Source organism: Pelophylax lessonae (genome assembly GCF_965119305.1).
Source record: "Pelophylax lessonae genome assembly, chromosome: 6".
NCBI lineage: Eukaryota > Metazoa > Chordata > Amphibia > Anura > Ranidae > Pelophylax > Pelophylax lessonae.
In genome coordinates this window covers 51,356,517-51,383,470 of record NC_138773.1, presented here as the reverse complement: position 1 = coordinate 51,383,470, position 26,954 = coordinate 51,356,517, and the positions used below count along the sequence as shown (strand labels likewise).

General features: G+C 44.9%; 2 protein-coding genes across 2 annotated transcripts in view; both read right to left on the bottom strand.

Moving 5' to 3' along the window:
- LOC309558583 (uncharacterized protein) overlaps positions 1-26,954 on the bottom strand; it is a 533,559-nt gene that overhangs the window by 363,216 nt on the left and 143,389 nt on the right. The gene's annotated exons all lie outside the window — the stretch shown is intronic.
- The window catches only part of LOC309557344 (NXPE family member 1-like), a gene marked incomplete at both ends in the record, with an annotated part of 29,932 nt that continues 8,122 nt past the window's right edge, over positions 5,145-26,954 (bottom strand). Inside the window, 3 exons of the mRNA XM_082260020.1 lie at positions 5,145-5,692; positions 7,013-7,231; positions 24,829-24,890. Of these exons, the coding sequence (XP_082116146.1) occupies positions 5,145-5,692; positions 7,013-7,231; positions 24,829-24,890 (829 nt within the window). The remainder of the gene's footprint in view (positions 5,693-7,012; positions 7,232-24,828; positions 24,891-26,954) is intronic.

The following is a 26,954-nucleotide window of genomic DNA, read 5'->3' as shown; positions in this document are numbered from 1 at the left end:
CCCCTAAAAAAAGAAAAAAAATTACAAAATGAGCAATAAAGTTTAAAAACAAAAAAAAAATTGCGTTCGCCAACTTCGCCGCCGCCGGCCTATGTGGAGGCTGGGGGGGGTGGGGTTATGACCCAGAAGAGGCGCCGATTGGCTGCCTTCTGGGGCGTAACCTGGGCGCAGGGCACAGCGCTTGGACACCCCCACTTTGTGGATTCCTGGCTGTGATTGGTCCAGTCTCCAGCCTGGACCAATCATCATCCAGGACATCCGACGCTGACGTCGCTGACGTCGCGTGCGTCATTCTCACTGGAGAGGATGGACGATGGAGTCGGGTGGACGGACGGGAGTGACGGCGGCACTGAAGAGGAGACCATCGGATGACCCAGACGACCGGACCAGTCACCTCACCAGGCCGCAGCGGCAGGAGCGGAGGTCATCTGGAAGAGAAGAACCAGTCAGTCGGGACTCGGTCACCACCGGTAAGTGAGTCCTCCCTGTCCTGTCAGTCTCTGCAATCATTGGGGTACAATGCTGTGGCACTCTGCAATCATTGGGGTACAATGCTGTGGCACTCTGCAATCATTGGGGTACAATGCTGTGGGCACTCTGCAATCATTGGGGTACAATGCTGTGGCACTCTGCAATCATTGGGGTACAATGCTGTGGTCACTCTTCAATCATTGGGGTACAATGCTGTGGGCACTCTGCAATCATTGGGGTACAATTCTGTGGCACTCTGCAATCATTGGGGTACAATGCTGTGGCACTCTGCAATCATTGGGGTACAATTCTGTGGCACTCTGCAATCATTGGGGTACAATGCTGTGGCACGCTGCAATCATTGGGGTACAATTCTGTGGGCACTCTGCAATCATTGGGGTACAATTCTGTGGCACTCTGCAATCATTGGGGTACAATGCTGTGGGCACTCTGCAAGCATTGGGGTACAATGCTGTGGGCACTCTGCAATCATTGGGGTACAATGCTGTGGCACTCTGCAATCATTGGGGTACAATGCTGTGGCACTCTGCAATCATTGGGGTACAATGCTGTGGGCACTCTGCAGTCATTGTGGACAATGCTGTGGCACTCTGCAGTGATTGGGGTCACAGCACAGTGTTTATTGGATTGAAGGGATCACAGCACATTGTTTATTGCATTGAAGGGGGCACAGCACAGTGTTTATTGCATTGAAGGGGTCACAGCACAGTGTTTATTGCATTGAAGGGGTCACAGCACATTGTTCATTGCATTGAAGGGGGCACAGCACAGTGTTTATTGCATTGAAGGGGGCACAGCACAGTGTTTATTGCATTGAAGGGGGCACAGCACAGTGTTTATTGCATTGAAGGGGGCACAGCACAGTGTTTAGTGCATTGAAGGGGTCACAGCACATTGTTCATTGCATTGAAGGGGGCACAGCACAGTGTTTATTGCATTGAAGGGGCACAGCACAGTGTTCATTGCATTGAAGGGGGCACAGCACAGTGTTTATTGCATTGAAGGGGGCACGGCACAGTGTTTATTGCATTGAAGAGGGCACAGCACAGTGTTCATTGCATTGAAGGGGGCACAGCACAGTGTTCATTGCATTGAAGGGGGCACGCACGCTGATCTCTGCATTGAAGGGGGCACGCACGCTGATCTCTGCATTAAAGGGGGCACGCACGCTGGTCTCTGCATTGAAAGGGGGCATGTACGCTGGTCTCTGCATTGAAAGGGGGCATATACCATCTCCTGTACCATGACCTGTGACATGCCTATACCATATCTGTGTCATGCCTATACCATATCTGTGCCATGCCTATACCATATCTGTGCCATGCCTATACCATCTCCTGTACCATCACCTATGCCATGCCTATACCATCACCTGTGCCATGCCTGTACCATGACTTCAAAGTCACGCAATTTTTTACTGCGTTTTTTGGCGCGAAGCAATACCTATTACATTTTTCTTTTTGCGCCCCCCCAAAAATTGTGAGCACCAGCCGCCACTGCTCAGGAGGTTGTTATGAGGGCCAGAGGAGTGGTCAATAGGAGCTGAACCCAGAGGTCCAGGGAAGCTGACTGAGAGGGGAGACACTGGAGGTCCTGTTTCTACAGTTTCTACTTCATGTGGTGGCGGTGTACAATTGTTTGGATCACCTTTATAAGTCCTATTGTCACACTGAGAGGTGGAATTATTTTCTTCATTTTAAGGACTTATTGCGACCTTGGACTTTCTATATGCCTTTTTCAAAAAAGGAATATTAAGCGCTGCATTGTGTATTTATTCTGATTTTATTATAACCGATAATTGATGCCGGTTGCTATTATTGCTTTGGAAGCACGGTTTTGTTTTATATTTAGGGTGAATTAACAGTCTGGCTGTTCCATATCTATCAACAGAGATTTTAAGATAGAAGTCCTCAAATGTTGTGAATAGTTCAATTGGAGTATCCCACTATTCCCTTCTCCTATCCCAAATACCAATAAACAACAAAAAACCAACAGCCCTAGACTGTTTATTTCTGTGAAGAGCCAAGAGGAGCAAGGAGGGATCCAGGAGCTTTATCTACTCATAACCATGTGTTGGTAGCTAGGGGAGCCCACAGAGTCAGTATCCTGCAGTCCTTATGGGGGCAGTGCTGCACTTAGAATTTGAAGGCTTGGAGAGATTTTGGGTGGGAAAGAACCTCCAACCCTGACTACTGGTATTTTATTCCTGAGTGGGTTAACCCACCTAGGAGAAAGGGCTGAAAAGAACTAGAAGCCCCTAGCAGGTGTCTGTGAGGTGTTGAGTAGAGCAGGACACAGTTGTGAGAGGACTGTGGACAGTTCGGGCTACTGAGACGCTGCTGGGCTCTTTTGACTTTTTGGGATCTCTGAAGCAGGAGGGATCTTTAAACCCTGTTACAGAACAGGTTTATGCTGGCAGTGAGTGGAGTCTTTGTTTTTGTACCAGAAGTGTATGGACTGTTTTTGCTTGCCTGTTTTTGAAGAAATAAAAAACTGTTTGCCTTTACCAAGACAGCTGGCTAGTAATTAACACCCCCAAAATATCACAATGCATTACACCTGAAAACATTAATTATAATATATCTATTATATTTATTGTTGGCAGGTGGAAAGAAATGTGGTTAATGCTGAAAACCAAAGATTCCTAATGCTATGAATTGTGAAAAATATTACCAGAACATAGTTCCTCTGTGAGGCTTTGCTACATAGGCCTGGACAGCCATTGAGAGATAAGATTCAGCCAATGGAGTATTTTATATGGCTTTCACTCTCTCTAAAGCCCCATACAAACGATCAGATTATCGAACGATCTGTCGTCCGTTTTTTGTGGCATGCTTGTCTGATGTGGAAAGTGAAGAGGTTATTTTCATACGAATTTTCCCGTACGACAGAATTCTACTTCATAAGTGATGTCATGTGTTGGATTGCTTTGTATGTGTTCTTTCGTCTCTGAGCATGCCTAGTCTTGCTCTTAAGATTTTTTTCCGTGGAAATCTGTACTAATGAGACGAAAATCGGACGTTGTATTAAGGACGACAAAAATTTTATAGCCTGCACATCAGGATTTTGTCAGCCGAAAAGTCGGAGTTGGCTGTCGAAAGCACCATACTAACAATCCGAAAATTGGCAGATCGGTCGTCGGACGAATTTTCCCATCAGATTTTCTTATCGTGTGTACGGGCCTAAAGTGTGCAGGTAGTCCAAAGCATCCATTATCCAGTTTGTCTATGACACTGATGGGTTGCCACCCAGATGACAATAACTATTTCTGATTCTTCTTTATAAAAAGAGGTTCTGGGTAAGAAATTGAGAAATTTTAAACATATAGGTCATTGTAATGAGAAGAAAGGAGAGAGCAAAGACGGGGGCAGTAAACACGAAAATGGAGAGAGGGGTGAGAGAGGAGGGAAGAGAGGAAAGCAAAAAGAGGGAAAAGGAAAGAGGAACACAGAGGAGGAGAAGTGATGAGTAAAGACAGAGAAATAAAAAGAAAGGAAAGACAAGTAATGGAGGGGAGGAGAAGAAAGAAAAAGGTTTTTGGGGAAAAAAAAAAAAGAAAAAGGAGAAGATAAGGGGGGGGTCAAAGATAAAAAAAGCAAGGGTAGAAAGGTGAGGAAGAAAGAGGGAAGGTGGAAAGGCAGAGGAGGGAAGATAGGAGATAAGAAAGAGGAGAAAATTCAAGAAATCTGGCAAAGAGGGGAGAAGTGGAGAAACAAGAAGTGAAAGCAGAGAGAAAGAGAGGAGAAAGGAGAAAAGGGGGAAGAGAAGAGATGAGAAGGGAAGCAAAGTAAAAAGCAAAGGAGATTAGAATAGAAAAGGAAGGACAACTTAAGAAGTGGTGTAGTGTAAAGGGGAAGAGAGGGGAAAAATAAGAAGAGCAAGGAGGTGGTATTCAGAGAGATGAGAGAAGAAAAGGAAAGAAGCGAAGAAGAGAGAAGAGGAAAAGGGTGAAGCTAGGAGAGGAAAAAATATAAAGACAACCTAAGAAGTAGAGGAAAGGAGAAACGAGAAGAGAAGTGGAGATGCACTATGAGGGGGAATGGAGAAGTAAAAAGAAAAGAGAAGGAGAGGGGTTATGGTAGAAAAATGGGAAAAAAGGAGAGGGGGTGAAGTCAGAGGAAAAGAAATAAAAAGAAAAGATAGGTGAAGAAAAGAAAGAGTAGATAAGAAGTGAAGGAGATAAAGCGAAGAAGAGAGAAGAGGAAAAGGGTGAAGCTAGGAGAGGAAAAAATATAAAGACAACCTAAGAAGTGGAGGAAAGGAGAAACGAGAAGAGAAGTGGAGATGCACTATGAGGGGGGAATGCAGAAGTAAAAAGAAAAGAGAAGGAAAGGGGGTATGGTAGAAACATGGGGGAAAAAAAGGAGAGGGGGTGAAGTCAGAGGAAAAGAAATAAAAAGAAAACATAGGTGAAGAAAAGAAAGAGAAGATAAGAAGTGAAGGAGAGGAGAGGGGAGAGAAGCACAAAGAGAAAAAGATCAGAGAGGAAAATAATAATTCCATTATGGATTGTTATGCTGTTAATTAAATAAATGTTCTATGACCACTAAATAATTTATTAGTCATGTTCTTTGAATTGTTCATTGCTGTTAACAAAATAAAACCGTTTCCACACCATTTTGATGGCTCTCAGTCTCTTCTTTTTAAACCATTTATGAACAGGCAAAACTGAATGTCAGGCTCATAATACTCTCAAACGTATACCCTGGAGGGTGAACTGTCTCTGTTGCAGATGCAACTGTCATGTCCCAGGCATCCACAAAACCCACATTAACCCCTTGGAAAACCTCTTTAAGCACTAGGTATTGAGTATAACCGTGAAAATCACCAATTCTTTCTGGAGCAGCATTTCTTTCTCTGGTGTTTTCAGTTTTGATGATAACCTTGGTTTCTGGGCTCCGGAGGAAAAGGCGCTCCACCGCTCTGCGGATGTTCAGTGCCCGTCTAATAAAAAGTTTCAGAGGGAACTGTCGAAAGTGCTGCCCCATAGTAATGACAAAGATAGTGTCCTTTCCTCCACCTTGTCTATCAATCTGGCGGCTCGTGTACATGTCCTCCATGAAGTAGAAGAACTCAAAGCTCTCTAAGGGAAAGCCGTGTCTTTTATAAGATACATAAATATCTTTTTCCATGTTAATAGCCTCGAGTGTCTTCTCCCAAGAGCTCCATCCAGTCTCATGATGCCGAAAATATTTTACAACTGATGAAGACAAGAGAAACCTATCATGTTATGTATACACTGGATAATATCATATGCTTGGTCTTTTAAAGTGTAAGTAAAGGGCAAAAAAAAAAAAAAAAAAAGAAATATGTTTGCTGTACATCTCTACAATACATTCACCATTTCCGCAACTTTTATTTTTTAAAGCCCAACCTTGGGCCATTGTTCTATATAAGGGCTTGCAGCCAGTTAAAAAAATTAAAAAGTAGCTTAGCCTTCAATATTTACCTTCAAAACAAAGTTTTCCCCTGCAGTCCTCAATGTGGAGAAATACAGGCAGATAGTTATCCATCATTTCATACCATCAGGGAGGCGTGTGATTGACTCCAAATCTATTCTGCAGCAGGACAACGACCCCAAACATACAGCCAATGTCAAGAACTATACTCAGTGTAAAGAAGAACAAGGAATGCTGGAAGTGATGGTTTTTCCCCCACAGAGCCTGAATCTCAAGATCATGGAGTCTGTCTGGGACTACATGAAGAGACTGAAGACAGACTACATCCATAGAAGATGAATTAGTGAGTTAGTTAGTGGATAACTAACTATTGATTAGTTCTCCAAGATGTTTGGAACATTTGATTTGGATTTCTCTTCTGTTCATTTACTTTTCTATTTCATTAATTGATCAAAAAAATATATATATTTCTGAAATTGTTCTTAATTTAAAGCATTTTGTTCACACCTGTCTAAAACTTCTGCACAGTACTGTATTAATAGAAAACTGATGGCCCCTCCCACCAGCTATGATCTACCTGCATTGAACGGAGAAGCACAAAGACTATGGGATGACATCACTGGATCTAAAAATAAGGTATGTAATAAAAATGTTTTAATTTGAAAATTCTTACTAGCATGTAGATGAAGAGGAGAGGTAGTTACCAGGGACGACAAATATAAATAATAAAAATTAAACTTCCACTTTGCCAGAAGGGGGGCAAATAAGATATGTTCATAGTCATGGTTTACATACACACTATGAAAAAAGAACACTATAGCTAAACATAAATCCTTAATTTGTCCCTAATTTCAAAAAATACAGACTAAGTCTGAAAATACTTTTTTTTGACTAGTTTAGTGCAATTGCTGATTTGGGCAGGATCATTTTAAGTCAGATGAACTGATTTGCTCTCCCAACTTGTTCTTCCCCGCAATTGGCAGCCTCGTTGGCTAGTCATTAAGTTCCCCCTCTGAATCGAATGCTTTCCTTTTGGTCTAGCGCTCACTGGCCAACATAAAAAGAGAACTAACTTCATGGTTAAAATTTGTATTTGCCTCTAAAAGAGTGAAAGCACTTACTTTGGATGCCCTCTGTGAAGTGCATGATGAACTGTCGCAATGTTGAATCTCCAATCAGGAAGAGTTTCTTCCCCTGTAGGCATTTCACAAAGTCTTCTGCAGTTTTGTAGGTGGTCATTGTGCAGTTGGCAGGATTCCAAATATTATTAAAATAGAATCCACTTGGAAACATCAAATTGATTTCTGGCTGACATTTCGGCTTTGGAGTTAAACGGATTTCTGAAAGAATAATTGTTTTGCACAGGGAGTTAATATTACATGGTTGCATATAGTTACATAGAAGGTAAGGTTGAATAAAGACAAAAGTCCATCCAGTTCAACCTGTGTAGGTGCCAATATTTATTTCCCATATTGCTGTATGTCGTGTTCTTTAGGATGCACGTACAAGAGTCTTTTGAGTATATCAATGCTCTCCCCTGACACCACCAAGTGTGGAAGAGAGTTCCACATCCATATCGGCCTGACAGTGAAAACCCCCCTAAAAAAAAAAAAAAAACCCCTGCGCAGCTTAAGGTTTAACCGATTTTTCTCCAATCTCATTGTGTGGCCCCGTGTCCTCTTACACTCCCTAAGACTGAATCGTTTTTTTCCTATGCTGGGATCACTATTGAGGTATTTGTATTGAGGTATTTGTAAATTCGCTATCATGTGCCCTCACAAGCGTCTTTTCTCCGGCGAAAATAAATGTAGTGCTTGCAGTCATTCCTCTTAATTGAGGTCCTCCAATCCCCTTATTCATTTCATTGCCCTTCTTTGGACTCTCTCCAGCTCCAGCACACCCCTTCTGAGGACTGGTGACTAGGGTTGAGCGGACACCTAGATGTCCGTGTTCGACGGGTTCGGCCGAACTTTAAAAAAAAGTCCGGGTCCGTGTCCCGGACTTTTACCGAACTTTTCCCGGACACCGAACCCCATTGAAGTCAATGGGGACCCGAACTTTAAGGCACTAAAATGGCTCTAAAACACCAAAGGAAAGGGCTAGAGTGCTGCAAATGGCAGCAAAACGTAATTAAGAGCATGGCAAGTGCTCTGCAAACAAATGTGGATAGGGAAATAACTTAAAACAACAAAAAAAAACAGAAAAATAAAACAATGTTCTTCTTCATCTCTGAAGGACGAGGCCCATATGGAGTAGGAGGGAGGTTGAGGTGGTGGTGGATGTGGCGGTGACATAGGCGTGCGCACAGGGTGTGCTGGGTGTGCCTGGGCACACCCTAATCACCTAGGGCACATAGCATTGCCAGTGAGGAGATGGGAAAGATCTCCCTGGGACCTGCTCTGCTCTATTTCTCCTTGCCTACAGGTACATGGCCCCGATACATTACTCTCCCTGCTGGCAAACACATGCATGTGTATTTCAACTTTGGGGTGCACACCTTAATGCAATAGGCTGCGCACACCTATGGGCGGTGTAGGTGGAAGCGGCGGTGGAGGAGGACCAGGGCCGGATTAACAGCATCATGGGCTTGGTGCTGAGGATTTTGAAGGGCCTTAGGGCCGTGCCTTGCCATGCACCCAGAGGAGGAAGGGTGCAGCCATGCATGCCTAATTCAACATGGGATGCTGTCTCTGAAGCCCATAAACACATCCATGCATCGCCAACTGTCCCTCCTTGTCCGGCCTTCACGCTGTGTGGGGAGGTTCTGAGGGTGCTGCCTGGGGAAGCGAGCATAGAAGCCAGACTTCTGTGTTTACAAGTGACAGAAGAGCGGTAACAGTGAATATGGCCAACCCGGGGCCTATATAAAAGGTAGGGGCCTGGAGCTGCAGCTCCAATAGCCCCTACATTAATCTGGCCCTGAGGAGGAGGACGAGGTAGCCAACACTGCTTCTTTTCACAAATTTTAAATGAGGGTACACCCCAAAAGAGTGAGAAAGAGCAAAAATGGAACAATGGGTGGGTAAGGTCGGTATCCATTGCTATTCTGCATAAGGTACGGAAAAGTCCCGTGGGATCCATGCCTGGTTCATTTTAATGAACGTGAGCTTGTCCACATTGTCTCTGGACAGGCGGCTGCGCTTGTCTGTTATAACGCCCCCAGCCGTGCTAAATACCCGTTCAGATAATACACTGGCTGCAGGGCACGCCAGCACCTCCAAGGCGTAAAGGGCAAGCTCAGGCCATGTGCCCAATTTGGAGACCCAGAAGTTGAAGGGGGCAGACCCGTCATTCACTACATGTAGGCGTGTGCACACATACTGCTCCACCATGTTGGTAAAATGCTGCCTCCTGCTAAGACGTTCCATCTGAGCTGCTGGTGCTGCTGTTTGTTGTGGCGTGCTGACAAAGCTTTTCCACATTTCGGCCATGCTAACCCTGCCTTCTGAGGTGCTGGCGGTGCCCTGGTTGCGTTGGCGACCTCCTCCTCCTCCTCCTCTGCCTTGTGCTTCCACTGTGGCCCCGCTGTCAGATGGGAATGCCAGCAGCATGGCGTCTACCAGCGTGCGCTTGTACTCGCGCATCTTGCGATCGCGCTCCAGTGAGTGAATTAAGGACGGTACGTTGTCCTTGTAACGGGGATCCAGCAGCGTGGCCACCCAGTAATCAGCACAAGTTAGAATGTGGGCAACTCGGCGGTCGTTGTGGAGACACTGCAGCATGTAATCGCTCATGTGTGCCAGGCTGCCCAGAGGCAACGAAAGGCTGTCCTCTGTGGGAGGTGTATGGTCCGTGTCCTCTGTATCCCCCCAGCCACGCACCAGTGATGGCCATGAGCTGGCCTGGGTGCCACCCTGCTGTGAACATGGTTCCATCTCCTCCTCCAGCTCCTCCTCCTCCTCATCCTCCTCATCCTCCAGAACTGTGCCCCTGCTGGACAATTGCGTCCCTGGCGTTTGCGTGTGCAGGAACCCACCCTCGGAGCCCCTTGCGAATGACTGCCCTGAAAGCCTTGGAAATGTTACCTCTTCATCCTCCTCCTCCTCCTCATCCTGTGCCACATCCTCTTCCATCATCGCCCGAATTGTTTTTTCAAGGAGGCATAGAAGTGGGATAGTTAAGCTGAGAACGGCGTCATTGCCACTGGCCATGTTGGTGGAGTACTCAAAACAGCGCAACAAGGCACACAGGTCTCGCATGGAGGCCCAGTTATTGGTGGTGAAGTGGTGCTGTTCCGCAGAGCGACTCACGCGTGCGTGCTGCAGCTGAAACTCCACTATGGCCTGCTGCTGCTCGCACAGTCTTTCCAGCATGTGCAAGGTGGAGTTCCACCTTGTGGGCACGTCACATATGAGGCGGTGAGCGGGAAGGCCGAAGTTACGCTGCAGCGCTGCCAGGCGAGCAGCAGCAGGGTGAGAACGCCGAAAGTGCGCACAAACGGCCCGCACTTTCTGCAGCAGCTCTGACATATCGGGGTAGTTTTTAAGGAACCTCTGCACCACCAAATTCAGCACATGCGCCAGGCAAGGGATGTGCGTCAAACCGGCTAGGCCCAGAGCTGCTATGAGATTTCGCCCGTTATCGCACACCACCAGGCCGGGCTTGAGGCTCGCTGGCAGCAACCACTCATTTGTCTGCTGTTCCATGCTCCTCCACAACTCCTGCGCGGTGTGTGGTTTGTCCCCCAAACAGGCAAGTTGTAAAACTGCCTGCTGTCGTTTACCCCTGGCCGTGCTGAAGTTGGTGGTGAAGGTGTTACGCTGTCCGGATGAGGAGGCGGTAGAGGATGAGGAAGCGGAGTAGGAGGAGTTAGGAACAGGAGGCAAACTGAAGCGCCCTGCAATCCTCGGTGGTGGAAGGACATGCGCCAAATTGCTATCCGCCTCAGGCCCATCCGCCACTGCATTTACCCAGTGTGCCGTTAGGGAGATATAACGCCCCTGACCGTGCTTACTGGTCCACGTATCCGTAGTTAGGTGGACCTTGGCACAGATGGCGTTGCGCAGTGCACACCTGATTTTTTCCCCCACTTGGTTGTGCAGGGAAGGGATGGCTTGCCTGGAAAAGTAGTGGCGGCTGGGCACGACGTACTGTGGGACAGCCACCGACATAAGGTTTTTAAAACTGTGCGTCTCCACCAGACGGAATGACAGCATTTCAAAGGCCAATAATTTTGAAATGCTGGCATTCAGGGCCAGGGATCGCGGGTGGGTAGGGGGGTACTTCCTCTTCCTCTCAAGTGTTTGGGAGATGGAAAGCTGAACGCTTCCACGGGACATTGTGGAGATGGTTGTTGGTGACCCAGGTGGTGGTGTTGCTGACAGATCGTCTGTTTGCGGGGTGGCAGGTGCCGGTATCACTACAGATGTGGCTGGAGCGGCCGAGACTGCAGCAGAAGAGGAAGCAGGATGAGCCAGAGACGTTTCTTGGTTTTGAAGGTGTGTACTCCACTGCAGCTCGTGCTTTGCACTTAGATGCCTGATCATGCAGGTTGTGCTCAGGTTGAGAAGGTTCATGCCTCGCTTCAAGCTCTGATTGCACAGGGTGCAAACCACTCGTGTCCTGTCATCAGCACATTTTCTAAAGAACTTCCACGCTAGAGAACTCCTTTGAGCTGACTTTGGTGCGCTCGTTCCCTTGCTGCGTTGGGCAGTAGCGGGCGTAGTGTCTAGGGCACGGCCGCTCCGCTTCTGCACCCTGCTCCCTCTTCTGCTGTGCTGGTGGCTCTGTGCGACCACCGCCTCTTCCTCCAAACTACTCAGTTCACCTGCATGACGTTCATTCCATGTGGGGTCGAGGACCTCATCGTCCTCCACATCATCTTCCACCCAGTCTTCACCCCTGCCCTCCTTGTCGGTCTCCACAATGCTGAACGCCGCAGCAGTTGGCACCTGCGTTTCGTCATCATCGGAGACGTGCTGCGATGATCCTTGCATGTACTCATCTTGAGAAATAAGTGGTTGGGCATCGCTGCACTCAATCTCTTCCACTTCTGGGGCAGGGCTAGGTGGATGGCCCTGGGAAACCCTGCTGACAGAGTCCTCAAAAAGAATAAGAGACTGCTGTATGGCTTGGGGCTCAGACTGCTGGCCTGATTTGCAAGGGGGTGAGGTGAAAGACGGTTGGACATTGGCTGCAGGTGCCAACTCTGACCTTTCTGCAGTAGACTGGGTGGGAGACAATGTGAAGGAACTGGAGGCACTGTCAGCAGCAAACCAATCTACTATCGCCTCAACTTGTTCTGGCCTCATCACTTCTAGGGGCGTTTGATGCCCTACCAAATACTGATGCAGGTTCTGTCGCCTACTCACACTTGAGGAAGGTGTTTCACTTGTGCGTGTAGCTGGCACAGATCGACCATGTCCTCTCCTTGCAACAGGAGCTCTACCAGCAGCACCACGACCCAGGCCACGGCCCTTATTTGACGGTCTCCTCATATTTCTGTAATTTAAGATCTTGCCCTAGAAAGGTTTTTATTGAATAGCGGAATAGAAAATATGATCCAAAAAAAGTGTATGTATATCACACGTACACAACCACACTAGGCCCCAATTACTATTGTTTGTACCCCTAAAAGGCTAGATGAGGAGTAGGGGGGGTATGGAACAGGCAGCACCCTCAAACCTTCAGAAGTATGAGATGAACCCCAACAACTTGGAAAGGTGGATCTCTCTCACACGTACCGACACAGACTATCCCGCAATTCAATTGATCCTCAAAGGTTTTTATTGAATAGCGGAATAGGAAATATGATCAAAAAAAGTGTATGTATCTCGCACGTACACAACCACACTAGGCCCCAATTACTATTGTTTGTACCCCTAAAAGGCTAGATGAGGAGTAGGGGGGGTATGGAACAGGCAGCACCCTCAAACCTTCAGAAGTATGAGATGAACCCCAACAACTTGGAAAGGTGGATCTCTCTCACACGTACCGACACAGACTATCCCGCAATTCAATTGATCCTCAAAGGTTTTTATTGAATAGCGGAATAGGAAATATGATCAAAAAAAGTGTATGTATCTCGCACGTACACAACCACACTAGGCCCCAATTACTATTGTTTGTACCCCTAAAAGGCTAGATGAGGAGTAGGGGGGGTATGGAACAGGCAGCACCCTCAAACCTTCAGAAGTATGAGATGAACCCCAACAACTTGGAAAGGTGGATCTCTCTCACACGTACCGACACAGACTATCCCGCAATTCAATTGATCCTCAAAGGTTTTTATTGAATAGCGGAATAGGAAATATGATCAAAAAAAGTGTATGTATCTCGCACGTACACAACCACACTAGGCCCCAATTACTATTGTTTGTACCCCTAAAAGGCTAGATGAGGAGTAGGGGGGGTATGGAACAGGCAGCACCCTCAAACCTTCAGAAGTATGAGATGAACCCCAACAACTTGGAAAGGTGGATCTCTCTCACACGTACCGACACAGACTATCCCGCAATTCAATTGATCCTCAAAGGTTTTTATTGAATAGCGGAATAGGAAATATGATCAAAAAAAGTGTATGTATCTCGCACGTACACAACCACACTAGGCCCCAATTACTATTGTTTGTACCCCTAAAAGGCTAGATGAGGAGTAGGGGGGGTATGGAACAGGCAGCACCCTCAAACCTTCAGAAGTATGAGATGAACCCCAACAACTTGGAAAGGTGGATCTCTCTCACACGTACCGACACAGACTATCCCGCAATTCAATTGATCCTCAAAGGTTTTTATTGAATAGCGGAATAGGAAATATGATCAAAAAAAGTGTATGTATCTCGCACGTACACAACCACACTAGGCCCCAATTACTATTGTTTGTACCCCTAAAAGGCTAGATGAGGAGTAGGGGGGGTATGGAACAGGCAGCACCCTCAAACCTTCAGAAGTATGAGATGAACCCCAACAACTTGGAAAGGTGGATCTCTCTCACACGTACCGACACAGACTATCCCGCAATTCAATTGATCCTCAAAGGTTTTTATTGAATAGCGGAATAGGAAATATGATCAAAAAAAGTGTATGTATCTCGCACGTACACAACCACACTAGGCCCCAATTACTATTGTTTGTACCCCTAAAAGGCTAGATGAGGAGTAGGGGGGGTATGGAACAGGCAGCACCCTCAAACCTTCAGAAGTATGAGATGAACCCCAACAACTTGGAAAGGTGGATCTCTCTCACACGTACCGACACAGACTATCCCGCAATTCAATTGATCCTCAAAGGTTTTTATTGAATAGCGGAATAGGAAATATGATCAAAAAAAGTGTATGTATCTCGCACGTACACAACCACACTAGGCCCCAATTACTATTGTTTGTACCCCTAAAAGGCTAGATGAGGAGTAGGGGGGGTATGGAACAGGCAGCACCCTCAAACCTTCAGAAGTATGAGATGAACCCCAACAACTTGGAAAGGTGGATCTCTCTCACACGTACCGACACAGACTATCCCGCAATTCAATTGATCCTCAAAGGTTTTTATTGAATAGCGGAATAGGAAATATGATCAAAAAAAGTGTATGTATCTCGCACGTACACAACCACACTAGGCCCCAATTACTATTGTTTGTACCCCTAAAAGGCTAGATGAGGAGTAGGGGGGGTATGGAACAGGCAGCACCCTCAAACCTTCAGAAGTATGAGATGAACCCCAACAACTTGGAAAGGTGGATCTCTCTCACACGTACCGACACAGACTATCCCGCAATTCAATTGATCCTCAAAGGTTTTTATTGAATAGCGGAATAGGAAATATGATCAAAAAAAGTGTATGTATCTCGCACGTACACAACCACACTAGGCCCCAATTACTATTGTTTGTACCCCTAAAAGGCTAGATGAGGAGTAGGGGGGGTATGGAACAGGCAGCACCCTCAAACCTTCAGAAGTATGAGATGAACCCCAACAACTTGGAAAGGTGGATCTCTCTCACACGTACCGACACAGACTATCCCGCAATTCAATTGATCCTCAAAGGTTTTTATTGAATAGCGGAATAGGAAATATGATCAAAAAAAGTGTATGTATCTCGCACGTACACAACCACACTAGGCCCCAATTACTATTGTTTGTACCCCTAAAAGGCTAGATGAGGAGTAGGGGGGGTATGGAACAGGCAGCACCCTCAAACCTTCAGAAGTATGAGATGAACCCCAACAACTTGGAAAGGTGGATCTCTCTCACACGTACCAACACAGACTATCCCCCAATTTAACTGATCCCCAAAGGTTTTTGATTAAATAGCGGAATAGAAAATATGATCCCAAAAAAGTGTATGTATATCACACGTACACAACCACACTAGGCCCCAATTACTATTGTTTGTACCCCTAAAAGGCTAGGAGTAGGGGGAGTATGGAACAGGCAGCACCCTCAAACCTTCAGAAGTATGAGATGAACCCCAACAACTTGGAAAGGTGGATCTCTCTCACACGTACCAACACAGACTATCCCCCAATTTAACTGATCCCCAAAGGTTTTTGATTAAATAGCGGAATAGAAAATATGATCCCAAAAAAGTGTATGTATATCACACGTACACAACCACACTAGGCCCCAATTACTATTGTTTGTACCCCTAAAAGGCTAGGAGTAGGGGGAGTATGGAACAGGCAGCACCCTCAAACCTTCAGAAGTATGAGATGAACCCCAACAACTTGGAAAGGTGGATCTCTCTCACACGTACCAACACAGACTATCCCCCAATTTAACTGATCCCCAAAGGTTTTTGATTAAATAGCGGAATAGAAAATATGATCCCAAAAAAGTGTATGTATATCACACGTACACAACCACACTAGGCCCCAATTACTATTGTTTGTACCCCTAAAAGGCTAGGAGTAGGGGGAGTATGGAACAGGCAGCACCCTCAAACCTTCAGAAGTATGAGATGAACCTCAACAACTTGGAAAGGTGGATCTCTCTCACACGTACCAACACAGACTATCCCCCAATTTAACTGATCCCCAAAGGTTTTTGATTAAATAGCGGAATAGAAAATATGATCCCAAAAAAGTGTATGTATATCACACGTACACAACCACACTAGGCCCCAATTACTATTGTTTGTACCCCTAAAAGGCTAGGAGTAGGGGGAGTATGGAACAGGCAGCACCCTCAAACCTTCAGAAGTATGAGATGAACCCCAACAACTTGGAAAGGTGGATCTCTCTCACACGTACCAACACAGACTATCCCCCAATTTAACTGATCCCCAAAGGTTTTTGATTAAATAGCGGAATAGAAAATATGATCCCAAAAAAGTGTATGTATATCACACGTACACAACCACACTAGGCCCCAATTACTATTGTTTGTACCCCTAAAAGGCTAGGAGTAGGGGGAGTATGGAACAGGCAGCACCCTCAAACCTTCAGAAGTATGAGATGAACCTCAACAACTTGGAAAGGTGGATCTCTCTCACACGTACCAACACAGACTATCCCCCAATTTAACTGATCCCCAAAGGTTTTTGATTAAATAGCGGAATAGAAAATATGATCCCAAAAAAGTGTATGTATATCACACGTACACAACCACACTAGGCCCCAATTACTATTGTTTGTACCCCTAAAAGGCTAGGAGTAGGGGGAGTATGGAACAGGCAGAACCCTCAAACCTTCAGAAGTATGAGATGAACCCCAACAACTTGGAAAGGTGGATCTCTCTCACACGTACCAACACAGACTATCCCCCAATTTAACTGATCCCCAAAGGTTTTTGATTAAATAGCGGAATAGAAAATATGATCCCAAAAAAGTGTATGTATATCACACGTACACAACCACACTAGGCCCCAATTACTATTGTTTGTACCCCTAAAAGGCTAGGAGTAGGGGGAGTATGGAACAGGCAGCACCCTCAAACCTTCAGAAGTATGAGATGAACCCCAACAACTTGGAAAGGTGGATCTCTCTCACACGTACCAACACAGACTATCCCCCAATTTAACTGATCCCCAAAGGTTTTTGATTAAATAGCGGAATAGAAAATATGATCCCAAAAAAGTGTATGTATATCACACGTACACAACCACACTAGGCCCCAATTACTATTGTTTGTACCCCTAAAAGGCTAGATGAGGAGTAGGGGGAGTATGGAACAGGCAGCACCCTCAAACCTTCAGTATGAGATTGTGTTCACTGTACCCCACAAAGATTGAGTTCACTGCACCCCACAATGATTGTGTTCACTGCACCCCACAAAGATTGTGTTCACTGCACCTCACAAAGATTGTGTTCACTGTACCCCCCAAAGATTGTGTTCACTGCACCCCACAAAGATTCTGTTCACTGTACCCCACAAAGATTGTGTTCACTGCACCCCAAAAAGATTGTGTTCACTGCACCCCAAAAAGGATGTTGTTCACTGCACCCCAAAAAGGATGTTGTTCACTCCACCCCAAAAAGATTGTGTTCACTGCACCCCACAAAGATTGTGTTCACTGCACCCCAAAAAGATTGTGTTCACTGCACCCCAAAAATGATTTTGTTCACTGCACCCCAAAAAGGATTTTGTTCACTGCACCCCAAAAAGGATGTTGTTCACTCCACCCCAAAAAGATTGTGTTCACTGCACCCCACAAAGGATTTTGTTCACTGCACCCCACAAAGGATTTTGTTCACTGCACCCCAAAAAGATTGTGTTCACTGCACCCCAAAAAGGATGTTGTTCACTGCACCCCAAAAAGGATTTTGTTCACTGCACCCCAAAAAGATTGTGTTCACTGCACCCCACAAAGGATTTTGTTCACTGCACCCCACAAAGATTGTGTTCACTGCACACCAAAAAGGATTGTGTTCACTGCACCCCAAAAAGATTTTGTTCACTGCACCCCAAAAAGATTGTGTTCACTGCAGCCCAAAAAGATTGTGTTCACTGCAGCCCAAAAAGATTGTGTTCACTGCAGCCCAAAAAGATTGTGTTCACTGCAGCCCAAAAAGATTGTGTTCACTGCAGCCCAAAAAGATTGTGTTCACTGCAGCTCACACACAGAAAAATGGATGTGGATCACTGACACCTGCCTATCTCCAATCCCACACCACACAGCAATATCGATTGTAGTTTGTAGAACACAGTTTCCCTAAAATTCAGCAGACTCTGTCCCTAACAGGATTGAGAAGAGATCGTAGATCAGGATTGAGTGCAGACCCCACCCCCCACACAGCAATATCGATTGTAGTTTGTAGAAGACACTGACCCTATATAATTCAGCAGACTCTATCCCTAAAATGCCTACAACTCGCCCTGCCTAAACACTCCGACCTGTCCCTCAATTCTATCCGGACACAAATGTTTTTTTCCTGCCTATCTTTCCCTAATCAGCAGCCAGCACGTTGATGTGTGCTCTGTCCCTGAATCTAAGCAGCATAATGACGCCGCTGCGGCTGCCTCGAACTTATAAAGACTTGGTCACATGCTTCAGACGGCCAATCACAGCTACTGAGACATTTGCAGGCATGGCTGGGATGGCTTAAGGCACACCAGTTAAACGATTGTTGATTGGCTGTTGAAAGCCCGCCATGAAAAGAGCGCCAAAGCATGCAAAACCCGGAAATAAAACGACCGAACACGGATTTTTACCCGAACATACAGTAAAGTGTCCGTGTCCGTGTTCGGGTACAAAAAATCCAATTATTCGGTACGAACACGAATAATACAGTCCGTGTTCGCTCAACACTACTGGTGACCAGAACTGGACAGAATACTCCAGATGTGACCGGACCAGAGTTTTATAAAGTGGCAGAATTATAGTTTTATCTCACTCCCCTTTTATACGCATGCTAATATTCTGCCGGCTTTGGTAGCCGCAGCATGGCATTGCATGCAATTGCTCAGTCTGTCTTTTACTAGGACCCCCAGACCTTTCTCCATCCTTGATTCCCCCAGAGGTTCCCCCCTAGTGAGTAGTTTGTGTTTATGTTTTTAGCCCCAAAGTGCAATACCTTACATTTTTCCACAAAAAACCTAATTTGCCATGTAGTTTTCCACTCCATTCTTTTGTTCGGGTCTCTCTGTAAAATTTCTATATCCTGATGTGAAGTTATTGCCCTGCTTATTTTTGTGGCACCTGCAAAAACTGAGATTGAGCTATTTATCCCATCCTCTATATCATTTATGAATAAATTAAACAGAATTGGTCCCAAGACAGAGCCTTGGGGTACCCTACTTACCACTCCAGACCAGTGTGAGTAAACATTATTTATCACTACCCTTTGGACACGCCCCTGTAACCAGTTTTCTATCCAAGAACAAACCTTATGGTCCATGCATACAGACCACAGCTTGTAGATTAAGCATTTATGGGGAACTGTATTGAATGCTTTTGCAAAATCCAGATACACCACATCCACAGACCTCCCCCTATCTAGATCACTTCCTCGTAGAACTTTAACAGATTGGAACGACCTTTCATAAACCCATGCTGATTACTACTAATGATACTGTTTTCTTCAGCAAGTTCTTGGATACAGTCCCTTATCATCCCCTCCAATAATTTACCTACTCTTGATTTTAGGCTGGCTGGCCTGTAGTTACCAGGAATATGTCTCTAACCTTTTTTGGTACCACGATGGCTTTTTTCCAATCAGCTGGTACAATTCCTGTCAATATGCTGTCCACAAAGATTATGAATAATGGTCTACCTACAACCTGATTGAGTTCTTTGAGGACTCTCAGGTGTAAGCCATCTGGTACTGGTGTTCTATTTGTGTTAAGCTTATCTAGTCTTTTCTTGACTCCGGCCTCTTTTAGCCACAACGGTACGTCTTGTGATGTGTTATTAACAATCCTGTGATGGTCTGTATACCCCTCCTTTTCCCGTGTAAAAATTGAGACAAAAAAAGCATTTAGTACAGTTGCCTTCCCTGTGTCATCTGTAACCATTCTCCCATTATCTTTTATGTGGACAATGTGCTCTGATCTTGCTTTTTTACTGTTAATATATCTAAAAAAATCATTGGGGTTTGTTTTATCCCCTCTGCTATGTGTCTCTCGTAGTCTTTTTTAGCTGCCCTGATTTTGTTCTTACACGCCTAATTGCATTCATTGTAGTGTTGGAATGCTGACAGTGCCCCCTCCACTTTATATTTTTTAAAGGCCATTTTTTTCTCTTTAATAAGGCTTTTTACATTAAAGTTAAGCCACCCAGGTTTAACCTTCGCTCCTCTATATTTATTGTGTATTGGAATGCACTGTGTGATACCTTTGTTTAATGTGTTCCTACAGCATTCCCATTTTTCTTTCATATTCAATGTTTCTAGGATTTGGTCCCAAATGTAGTATTGAGCACAGTTCAAAAAAGTTTGCTTGTTTCAAATTTAATGTTCTTGTGCTACCCTCGTGCCTCCTTTTCCTATTATTTATGCTAAATGTGATCATCCTGTGATCACTAAATCCCAAGTTTTCTCTTATTTCCACATCTGAGATCAGACTTGGATCATTTGTAATTAATAAATCTAGCAATGCATTCTTTCTAGTCGGGGAATCCACTAATTGTGACATGAAGTTGTCCTGTAAGACAACTGTAAGTCCCCCATTATGATGATATTTACGTGCCTCACTGCCATTTCTAACTGTGATCGGAGGTCCAACTCCTCCTCCTCCTTCAGGTTGGGGGGCCTGTAACATACCCCCACTATTAATGTCACTCCTCTCTAAAACCCTTACATCATTTTTGATATATAGACAGACCTCTCCCCCTCTTCTACCTTCCCTGTCCTTCTAATACAAGTAATACCCCTGAATATTTGCCAGCCAGTCATGTGAGTTGTCAAACCAAGTTTCTGTTATTCCCACATATTCTAAGTCCTCCTCGTGTAACAGCAGCTCTAGTTCATCCATTTTGCTAGCTAGGCTCCTGGCATTTGTGTATACGCATCTCAGTGTTGTGCCTATTAATTTTTCCTTATGTTTTCTCAGGCTTTTTTTTTTTATTTGTCAACTCATTCACCCTGGGATTAGATGTTACGACTATATTATCACTACTGACTATTACCCTTTGTCCTTTTCTCACTGCTATCACTTCCTCTGAACCCTCCCCCCAACACCTAGTTTAAAAGCCCCTCCAAGTTCTAGGCCATCTTTCTTCCCAAAAAAGCTGCACCGTCCCCATTAAGATGCAAGAATCCAAACCCTTCCTCTCTATACCAGTTCCTCAGCCACTTGTTCAGCTTCCTACATCTGTTTCAGTCAGGGCACCCTTTGAAAACATATTCAGTCTCAAGGCACCCCAGTCTAAAGCTAGGCTCATACTAATGCATGTGTTTGCGGGTATGGGAATTGCAGCTGTTCCCACAACTGCAACTAAATTGTGCTGCTAAAAACATTTGCAGATTTGGGAACTGCTGGAAAAATCACATGATGCAGAAGCGTTTCCTGGATGCTGTGGTTTAAAAACGGTGCAGGAACTGTTTTTCTGCATGAAACGCAGGCACAGCAGCCCATTTAATTGAATGAGCTGACGTGCCAGAGTAAAGGAGGTTAACAGAGCCGCAGCAGTGTGAACAAAGCCTAAGAGATCAGAGGTGCTGATAAAGACTGGTGAGCTACTGAGGACATAGAAGGTAGCTGGAAAATAAGATAAAAAGTTAAAGTGACACTAAACAATATCCTTAGGCTGGCTGAGATTCGAACCATGTATGGGCAGGCTGAATGTACCAAGTTGATCGATTGATCAATTTAGGTACAACTAGCCTCCTGGATTTTACATGCTATTATCACTAGTGTATATATATACATAAATAATGGAGCGCTTTTGGTTACTATGCAAGAAATGAAATACTTAAAATTTTCAATGTACAATCAAACAGTGAATTCAATAGTCCATAAAGTTCAATATGGACATAAGTCCATGTGCCAATAGCAATGATATGGAAATAAGCCCATGTGCTGGTATAGCCATTAGCAATAATCACTGTCGTTTCCCGGTGGGGACGGCTTCCCCGCCCCCCAAGCCAGGAGAACACAATAGCTCATCAGGAGGAATTCCTCTGTCTGTGGTTGCAGGAAAGAAATTTGTTCTGTGTATGACAAAGACCCAGAACATTCTCCATCATTGGCTCCCCCAGTTGCATTGCTTCTAGAATGTTAATGCGTGTTTGTAGCCCCCAAGTGCATAACTTTACATTTATAAACATTAACCACTTGCCGACCAGTCACTGGGACTGTACTGCGGCAAAGTGGCTCGATTCCGTCCAGCAACGTAGACCTACGTCGCTGGACTCCCCCCCCCCCTGTAGGTGGCGCTCGCGCGCCGCCGGAGGCGCGCTCCCGCTGTTTTCAGTCACAGAGGGAGTCGGGCCAGGGGAGGAGCGGCGGCGATCGCCGCTGCTCTTCCCCGATCGTCAGGGAATCGAGTTTGGAGATCCGCCCGATTGTGTAAACAGAGCGGGCGGATCTCCTAAGTGACAAGGAGTGACAGATTGCAGTGTTCAGCATAGCTGAACATGCGATTTGTCCCTGTGTCACACAGTCACCTCCCCCCACACACGCTATTAAGCACCAGGCATACATTAACCCCTCCCTCTCCAATAAAGTTAACCCCTTCCCTGCCAGTGTCATTTTTACAGTAACAGTGCATATTTATAGCACTGATTACTGTAGAAATGTCACTGGTACCCCCAAAAGTGTCAAAAATGTCAGTCAAGGGTCTGATCTGTCTGCCGCAATGTCGCAGTCCCGCAAAAAAAATCGCAGATCGCCGCCATTACGCGTTAAAAAAAAAACACCAAAAATGACAGAAATCTTTCCCTTAGTTAGTAAACGCAATAACTTTTGCGCAAACCAATCAAATACGCTTATTGTGATTTTTTTTACCAAACATAGGTAGCAGAAAACAAATTGGCCAAAAATTAAAAAAAAATTAGATTTTTAATTTTAAAAAAATGTTAAAAATATTGTTATTTTTTCAAAATAAATGCTCTTTTTTTGTTTATAGCCCAAAAAGTAAAAATCGCACAGGTGATCAAATACCACCAAAAGAAAGCACTGTTTGTGGGAAAAAAAGGACATAAATTTTGTTTGGGTACAGTGTCGCACGACCGTGCAATTGTCAGTTAAAGTCGCACAGCGCCGAATCGCAAAAAGTGGCCTGGACGTAAGACAGCAAAATCCTCCGATGGTAAAGTGGTTAAACCTCACTTGCCACATCGTTGCCCAATTTAATAGTTAATTGAGGTCTGCTTGAAGGTAGAGACATCCTGTAAGAACGTTATTCCACTGCAGAGCTTGGTGTCTTTTGCAAACACAGAAATTGTACCTTTAATCCTAAACTCTATATCATTTATAGACAGGTAAAAAGCACTGAACCTTGGAGTACACCACTAATAACCTTAGACCATTTAGAGCATGAATCAATACTCATAACTCTCTGAATATGGTCTTTAATTCAATTTTCTATCCGTTTACAGACTGATTTTTCTAAGCCTGTCAACTTTGCCTTACCCATTAGCTGTGTGTGGGGAACTGTGTCAAACGTTTTTTCAAAGACCAGGTATACTATATCCACAAATACTCCTTTGCCTAAGTTTTTGCTTTCTTCATCATAAAAAGAACCTAGATTTGTTTGACAACTATGGTATTGTGCAGGGCTTTTTTTCAGCCGGAATGTGGCAGAACTCTGTTCCACCACCTCTAGCAGCCCTCTCCTCTTCAACCTGCCATTAAACACAGAAGTTAGTAGAGGAAGATTTTGCACTACTCACTTTCATTACTGGCTTCTGTGTCCTATTGCTGGGCACTCAGGTAAGGTGTGAAGTAATGCATATGTCAGTGGGTGCCCCGTTTCCCCACACCAAGACCGTTGCATTTTTTTCTACTCTGCTGGTGTGTCGACAGGTCAGTTTTGTAGCTCAGAACTGCGCAAAGTGTTCTGAAACTCCTCCTTGGCTCTGTGCTACATAGAGAGATAAGCTGCAGACAGGGGAAGAAGAGGCGAGCTTTGGAAGGGGGGTGGGGAGAGAAGGTGAGCTCTGGGCAGGGGTACAGAGGTGAGCTGTGGATGAGGGGAAGTAAAGGTAAGCTGTGGACAGGAGAGAAGAGGTGAGCTGCAGACGGGTGGAAGAAGAGGTGAACTGCGGACAGGGGGAAGAAGAGGTGATATCACATACTTGGTCTTGAGGCTGAGATAAAAAGAGGGCTTTCCTTTTGGCTGAGAGCACAACACACCTGGAGACAGTGACAGGAGATGCTGAGCCCAAAGAAGCACAGGTTGCCAGCTGTATGATAGTCAGATGCATCTGCAGTGGTGATGCCTCTTCAGGAGGAAGCCGGGCACTGGAGGTAGTCAGGAGAAGAAGCAAGGGGAAGTTCAGAAGTAAGTTGGGTCGGTAACAGGAAATCCAGAAGTAACAAGCACACAGTAGCATTGATATCAGGGATCTGAAGATCAGTCAGCAAAGTCCGTCAGCAACCGTCATCTTTATAAAGACCAGAGGGCGCCAAGATCTATCGCACATGGTGTGGGTCAGTGTGCACAAGTGTGTGCCGTGAACGAACATTCATGCGTCGCAAACGTTTGTGTCCATGCTGGGTATTGACAAGCATGCCAGGACTTTGAGCCAATCCTCTCTGGCTTATTCACTGACTGGTGTACTGCAGACGGGGGAGAGAAGGAGTGAGCTGTGGACAGGGGGAAGAAGTAGTGAGCTGCAGACGGAGGGAAGAAGAGGTGAACTGTGGATGAGGGGCACATAACCAAGCCAAAATGTCACTCACCCTGTGTGAATACAGTTCTTTAAGATAATAACATAATAGTTCAAGGAAGTTTCACTCATTATTGTTAAGCTACACCCTATACATCCTACTGTTTATTTTATTTATTTATTTTTTTAAGTCTATCTAAAGCCAATTAGGATGCCACAGTGTTGCAACTTGAGACTGACAAAAAATAGTAATATACAAGGCCAATACCTTCTAATTTATGAGTATACTTACCATCAGAGTTTGTAACTGTAATGGGCCCAAAGTTTTGGGCAATGTCAATACCCACTCTTGATCTATAAGAAATAGATTAGGTTACTTTCAAATGCATAGCTAGAAGAACAATCTGAAAAACAAAATGAGTTTAGATTCAAGAACAGCCTTTCTCAACCAGTTTATCCCTAAAATAATGTACAGGTCTTGGGTAACCCTTGCTAAAAAAGGTTAATCTGAGGTCAATCAGAAGAAGACGAGTAATGCAGAGACCCAAGTGCTTAGAAGAAGATGACTGAGGGGAGCTGTCTGCCACAGATCTGTCTGATATCACTGGAGGGCATTGCTTGGAAGATTGGAAGGAGGCATCCATCTGTCCTTGGGCCTTGTGAGTATAGACATTACTGGATCTTGAGGACCTTGTGCTCTAGCTACCCCTCTGGTGACTAGCTATAGTCAGCTGTGGATTTGTTAAATGGGACACCAGCTGGTGTCCTGAAAAGCTCTGTCCAAATATTTTCCACTAAAGAGAAGGGACTATTCTCTATTTTTTCTACTACTACTTACTGTAAGCAAGAAAGGAAGATTAAGTCCTTAGTGAATATAGTTCATATATTGGAGTATCCCACCTCTATCCTCAACCCTATACAAGTTTTCAAAAAATAACACCAACAAAAACAACATCCCCTAGGTTTTTGGAGAAGAGCGAATAAGCCTGCTATGTGCCTGTGTGCGGGGTGGAAGCTGGGAAGACCTGAACAAGAAATTCCTGAAGCTCCTACAGGAGGAGCGCTACAGGATTTTATGACTTGTAAAATGAAGAACAGCCAGGCTCAAGTCTATCATTCCAGAGAGAAGAACAGTCAGCTGTGTTTACAACAGCTGACCGTCCTTCTTTCTCAGCGGTTGGCCGGCGGCGATCGGAGCCGCCGGCCCCCTGCATTGGAGTTTCCACTGCTGAGTGGGGGCAGGCGCGTGACCAATGTAGGGATATGTCGGTTCGCGCAGGAGGTGCTGTCTGCCGCATTGAAACTGCGGCGGGCGGTCCTTAAGTGGTTAATGACCAGGCCATTTTTTGCGATCCAGCACTGCGTTACTTTAATGAAAAATTGTGCGGTCGTGCGACGCTGTACTCAAATATAATTGATGGCCTTTTATCCCACAAATAGAGCTTTCTTTTGGTGGTATTTGATAAACTCTGCAGTTTTTAGATTTTGCGCTTTAAACAAAATTTTGGAAAAAACAATATTTTTTATTTTTTGCTATAAAACAAAAATTGGGGAAAAAAATCCCAATAAAAAATGTCAAAAAAATCAAATTTTTTTATCAGTTTAGGCCAATTTGTATTCTGCTACATATTTTTAGTAAACAAAATCCCAAAAAGAGTATTTTAATTAGTTTGAGCAAAAGTTATAGCGTTTACAATCTATGGAAAATATTTTTGGACTTTTTATTTATTTATTTTTTGAATTAGTAATGGCGGCAATCAGCAACTTTTAGCGGGATTGCGGCAGACAGATCGGACACCTAACTGACATTTTTGACACTTTTTGGGGACCAGTGACTTTAATACAGTAATTAGTGCTAAATAATATGCACTGTTACTGTATAAATTACATTGGCAGGGAAAGGGTTAACACTGGGGGGTCAAAGGGGTTAATGTATGCCTAACATTGCTTACTGACTGTGGGGGGGATGGACTCTGTGACAGGCACAAGAGAGATTGGGGTTTCAGCTTAGCTGAAACTCCTGATCTCTCTCTGCCTGTGTGACAGAATACTCTTTGTTTACATAAGCAGGCGAGTCTTCTGTCAGTTTCTCTGACGATCGCGGGAGGCTGCCTGCCGGCTGGCTGCCTCCTGCTGTGTCCAATCACAGCAGGGGTGAGGCTCCGGCAGCGCGTGCGCGCTGCCAAGACTGGGTGCATGAAATCACGCAGATATATGTGATTTTGCGCAGCCGAACTGCCCTTCCGCAGTATTACTGCGGCGGGCGGTCGGCAACTGGTTAAACTTAAAGTTCAACAAGGCTTTAACAGTACCCTTCAATAGAAACAACTTAGGGTTGATTTACTAAAACTGGACAGTGCAAAATCTGGTGCAGCTCTGCATAGAAACCATCAGCTTCCAGGATTTTGTCAAAGCTTA